The 5,462-nt window shown below is 48.3% G+C and overlaps 1 protein-coding gene across 1 annotated transcript; it reads left to right on the plus strand.

The window, feature by feature from the left end:
- The first annotated feature begins 1,464 nt into the window (after positions 1-1,464).
- Positions 1,465-4,399, plus strand: LOC147421534 (putative galacturonosyltransferase-like 7). The gene is made up of 2 exons (XM_086502665.1): positions 1,465-2,008; positions 2,455-4,399. Exon 2 carries the CDS (start codon positions 2,511-2,513, stop codon positions 3,801-3,803), a length of 1,293 nt encoding a protein of 430 aa, XP_086358791.1. The 5' UTR covers positions 1,465-2,008; positions 2,455-2,510; the 3' UTR covers positions 3,804-4,399.
- Positions 4,400-5,462: the final 1,063 nt, after the last annotated feature.

Here is a 5,462-nt window from a genome sequence, read left to right on the forward strand (position 1 = left end):
GAGAGAGAGAGAGAGAGAGAGAGAGAGAGAGAGAGAGAGGTTGTTTTGGAGTATTTTTATCCTTCTTTTTGGAAACATGTGATGACTGTGTCGAATTGTTTTCCAACTTCAAACATGCCCTTGCATGGTGAGACTCCCAAGTAAAGGTGTACGTCGACAAATATTCAAGTAAACGAGGTAACATTTGCTTGAGGGTTTTGGTTAGATCTCGACACCTAGCCTATTTAACTTTCTTGCTTGCATTCAACACTGAACGAACTTAGGGAAACGTAAGCTAAAAATTGGAAGACAAAGGCCCACATTGGATGGAGAGAGAGAGAGAGAGAGAGAGAGAGAGAGAGAGAGAGAGAGAGAGAGAGAGAATACTTTTCCTAATTTGCTTCATGAAATTTGTGACGAGCAAGGGGGTTGAGGGTAAGAGGGGCCATGCCGCCTTCATGCGGCGCCGTTTTACTAGTCTTAATAAGATGAAATTTCAGTTAGCCTGCGCACATGCAGAGTCCCGACCAGTCTCAACAGTCGAAATCTGCACCGGCTGATATCACGCACTTCGTGCACACGTCGTGGAGGCAACAGCAACACTAACCTGCCCCCATTGGTCGTTAGTGTGCGCACATGCAAGCTAACAAGCATGGATCCGGTGATTAGATGACGTTGCAGACCATGTTGCAGAGGTTCGACGCATGCTACAGGCATGCTGCAGGCGTCAGCTACCATCTTTAGGCAGTCATCGCTTCGCTACCGTTGCAAACGGCTAGGGGAGGGCACTCACTTTCCGATGAAAGCGGTAGAAAAATGTTCAAGAAGCGATGTGCCACATTCCAAAAGAGTGGCGGGGCAGCATGGAATTTCCTTCGGCTGGGACGCTATGTGGGCACCCTAAGTGCTTCTTATGGCTCTTGCTAGCGTTAAATACTTTGCAAGTTTGCTCCTGTGCGACCCTTGAGCTTGACTCTTTTGACGTGGTAGGTACGAGCCCCTCACAACTCACGTTCCATGGACCATCTTGCAAGTTGCAAAGAGCATGAGGAGTGCCAAATGTCAGGCTCTGATTGGAGCAAAGCTCAGGATGCAAGCTGGCAAATTGCTCGCGGCTGTCTCTCGATGATTAAAAAAGTCAGCAAATCAGTGAGACGGCCAGCTGTGCTGAACAAAAGTTGGAACAGGCTGGAGGGCACCTGGCAGTAAGGACATGGTGCACATTACGTGCAGGGTGACCGGCAGGTTACAGGCAGACCTGCCATCGTGGCAGCGCCACTAGACAATTTTTGAAAAACGGACGGAGAGCAAGGACGAGACGTTGTGCGGATGCGCAGAAATTGCAGTACCGTTGAGCCACATAGGCAGCCACGTGGGCAACGCTTTGGCCACGTTAGAAAGGCTAGTCACGCGTGGTAGCCCACCTTCTGCACGGGTCCGGAAGGCCATCTTCTTCTTCGCCGCGCAGGCGAGCAGTCACAATGGCCTGACGGGCGACAAGGAGGAAGGAGGAGTGCATTGTCTCCTAGCACATATCCACCGTTCCTGCTTTCCGTGCTACGAGGCCCCCCTCCCTTCTCTCCCTTTCCCCCCTCAACCTCCATCGCTATAGCCCTCGCTCATAGCCCTCGCTCTCTTTCCCACAGATCAGCACCTCCTCTCGAGATCCAGCTGCAAGAAAGCAAGATCCCCCTGCTCCTCGACTGCCTTCTTCCTCGCATACTTCCGAGGTCCGATCGTTGCACAGACGCCTGGACCGCCATGGCCGGCAAGCTTTTCGGTGCAGTCTTTCCTCGTACTCTTCATATCCACTTCTACAATGGCAGTCTGCAGCGACTTTTCTGTTGAAAATGGTGATGGCGAGCAGCATTGCGGGTCTGCAGCGCTGGGGCCCCACATCATTTCCGCAGCATCCTTTTTGCTTCGCCATCACGCTCCCCATCATGCCTCTCCACTCACCATTGCTTAGCAGCAGCTTCTCCGCAGACTCGAGGGCCCTCACGTTCTGCATTCGATCGTGCGTCTTACGGTAATCTTTTTCCCGAAACGCTAGTCTCTCACATTGCAACGCCTTTAGAAGTTCCATTTTAATGCGCTTTCACGAGTCTACCTTCTGCATAACTGTCGGCCTTATGCAAAGCTTCCGACACCTTTGTAATTAGTTTATCTAATCTTTCCCCTCATTCAATACTTCACGTGTGGCGTTTGCCGTCTTTTACGCGCTCGCCATGCCCTCTGCTCACGTAGATTTCTCCATTTCTTGTTTTTGCCTCACTAACCTTCACAATGCCCCCTCGTAGAAGCCTGCATTTTGTGATGTAAACTGTGTTTCGTTCCCCTCAAAGATATTGTTGCAGAAGTATGTGGAATGCCTTCCGGAGCCAATCATATGACGCACAGGAAGGACATTCATTGATGTCACATTTTTGCATGATTGGTCCTTGGCATTGGCATGAACTTTCCCCTGTGATACAGGTCACCTCGTGTCTCTCATTGAAGGGAAGCACAAGCACCCTGCATTAGAAACTGCAATGAAGAGCTTGAGGGCCTTCGCTGGTCAGAAGGTCGTACTTTTTCTTCTCTCCGTCCTATTGAGCTCCCGTTTCTGCAACATTTGCGAGGCAGATGATATATCAGCGAAGAAGATAAGTCGGGCTTGCAAGGGCAGCACAGGTACAACGGTTTGGTTTATCAGAGCCTGGGGCGTGGCGTCCGTGGCATTGGCTTTAAGTCTTCTGTTTCCTTTCCTGCAATCTTGGGAACCCGCAGAGGCTTCTTCGCCAATGAACCACAGTCCACTAAAGTTCATTTCATACTCTCAGTTTAGTGCTGGAGACAGATCTACTTCCTCGCTCCAGCCTCGGAGTAATCCTAAAGTGTTGGCTTTCAGAGAGGCTCCTTCTGTTCGCAATGGAAAAGGTTGCCTTTTATGCGAGATTAGTAGCACTGAAGATGAGGTAGTGTGCGATCCATCCATTGTGCATGTTGCCATCACGCTTGACATAGCTTATCTGCGAGGGTCCATGGCGGCTGTGTTCTCCATTTTGCAGCATGCTTCCTGCCCCGAAAGCATTGTTTTTCATTTCTTAGTTACTGAGAACGATGGACATTTTCGGGCTCTCATGCGATCCACATTCCCCTTTTTAAAATTCAAAATTTACCACTTTGACACAGATTTGGTGCGGCATCGGATATCTTCATCTGTGAGACAGGCTCTAGAGCAGCCCCTGAACTATGCCCGCAATTACCTGGCAGACCTCCTGGAGCCTTGTGTTGGTAGGGTTATTTACCTGGATTCCGATCTGGTTGTGGTTGATGATATCCTGAAGCTGTGGAACACAAAGCTTGGTTCACATACAGTCGGGGCTCCAGAGTACTGCCATGCCAATTTCATCAAATACTTCTCTTCTACGTTCTGGGCAGATGCTGAGCTCTCTAACACCTTTGAAGGGAGGACTCCTTGTTACTTTAACACAGGAGTAATGATTATTGATCTGATGAAGTGGAGGCAGCAAAATTGCACCAGGAGGATTGAACAGTGGATGGAAATTCAGAAAGACAGAAGGATTTACGAGCTCGGATCGCTTCCACCTTATTTGTTGGTCTTTGCAGGCTTTGTTGAACCAGTGGAGCATCGCTGGAATCAGCATGGTTTAGGAGGAGACAATGTAAAGGGAAGTTGCAGACCCCTCCATCCAGGACCTGTCAGCCTTCTTCATTGGAGTGGTGAAGGGAAGCCCTGGACTCGGTTGGACTCTCGTCAACCTTGTCCTCTTGACAGCCTATGGGCACCCTATGATTTATTTGTCAATGCTACTCAGTAAGGAGATGTGCTTGATTGCCGCTGGGCTCGTCGATGGTGAAGCCAGGCCATTGATGGAGACTCGGGGGCTTGAGTCCCAGTCAGCTTGCATGCATCAACATGAGCATTGTGGACTCTGCTGTTACTAATTGGTTTCCTGGCCGCCATTGAAAGTCTACCTAAATCTGGGTACTTCTATGGTATAAGTCATTTGGTGTGCTGCTGACTGGGAAGTGAATATGTAGCTGTCTTGCAGCAAAGGTATTCCTTTGGGTCTCTTCCAGCTCCAATTCATTGAGGCCCTTTGTAGATAGCTCAATTTTGTCTGAGTTCCAAAAATTATATTGAGCTGGAGATGTCATGCACGTGCCTGGCTTGTTACTTCCATGAAATCTGTCGGTGGCCTCCAGAAGGTTCTCCTAGCAATGTAATGGATGCTGTGCTCTCTCTACTGCGACTTGTGCAGAACTGATTCCCTTTTAAGAACCATTAGTTATCACCCCTTCATGCGAGGGGTGTGCTACCAATAAGTGCAGGAAAATGCTCATATTTTACTGCAGTTGAACTGGCATTGTATTGACGTGCCCTTTTAATGCATTAAGGTACACATCTTTCCTATTTGCTTGCACTATATCGTCTGTTGATTTTTGATTGTGTCTGTGATATCTTTCCTATTCTCTGCCTTGCGCCATTGTCTGTTGAGCGGTATGTCATTATTGTTCCTGCTACATCAGGCTGACAAACTTCTCCTGGACTCATTGGCAAGTTTGGTTATTTATCCTTTATATGCATCCAGTTTGTGCCACTGCCAAATAGAAATGTCCAGACTAAATGCATTCCTGGTATGTATTGCCCATCTACCATGAGCTAACGTTCGGAGCGGGGCCTGTCCTGCAGTAATTATAACAGGTCAGTCGGGAATATGTGTGCAGCCGTTAATTGTAACTGACAATTTGGCAATCGGAATACATATGCACGGTACACCGTATCCCAAGCACATTACATTCTGCTACCATCTAACTTGAGCTTGAAACTGCCAATTTTCGCTGCATCAACCTACTACGACAATCTGCTGCCGTTTGCCTAGTCTTGTAAGCTACCCCCCCCCCCCCCCCCCCCCCCTCCTTTCCTTTAATTGACCAGGGCAATTGGAACTTGAAAGTCTGGTCCGTGCTCTCTGCCATCCAAAGAAGGAGATGGATGAGTTTTCAGCACTAGGGGAATGCCAATAAATCAGTAGGTGATTAGGCTAGTCCTTGTATTTTGTGATTGCCACACCAGGTCAGTGATCTGCACAACAGGCTTCGTTGACAGCTATTTTCCTGGAATTTTCTTTGTTTCTGACTGGTGGCCAATAATCTTTGCCTCAATCCAAGTGGGATATTACTGATCAGTTGGATTTGGAATCTTGCAAAGCCATTCGATCAATAAGTTTTGTGATGGGAAGCCCCCTGACCAAAATCATGTTTGGAGGTCACCCGATTTCGGGGTATCCCTGGTACAATCTAACCGATTTTTGTCAAATATGTTTGCAATGTTCTTGTCAGAGTTTTATCTCCCAGATTCACCTGTATATTTCTACACCCAGGAGTTGGATAAACAGTGAACGCTGGGCTAGTCTTTGTGGCTGTGTTCCAGTTTGCTCGTGTACGTTGAAAGCGTGTTTAGCCTCATTAGGATC

This window comes from Adiantum capillus-veneris, chromosome 27 (genome assembly GCF_014529385.1).
Source record: "Adiantum capillus-veneris isolate H3 chromosome 27, ASM1452938v2, whole genome shotgun sequence".
Lineage (NCBI taxonomy): Eukaryota > Viridiplantae > Streptophyta > Polypodiopsida > Polypodiales > Pteridaceae > Adiantum > Adiantum capillus-veneris.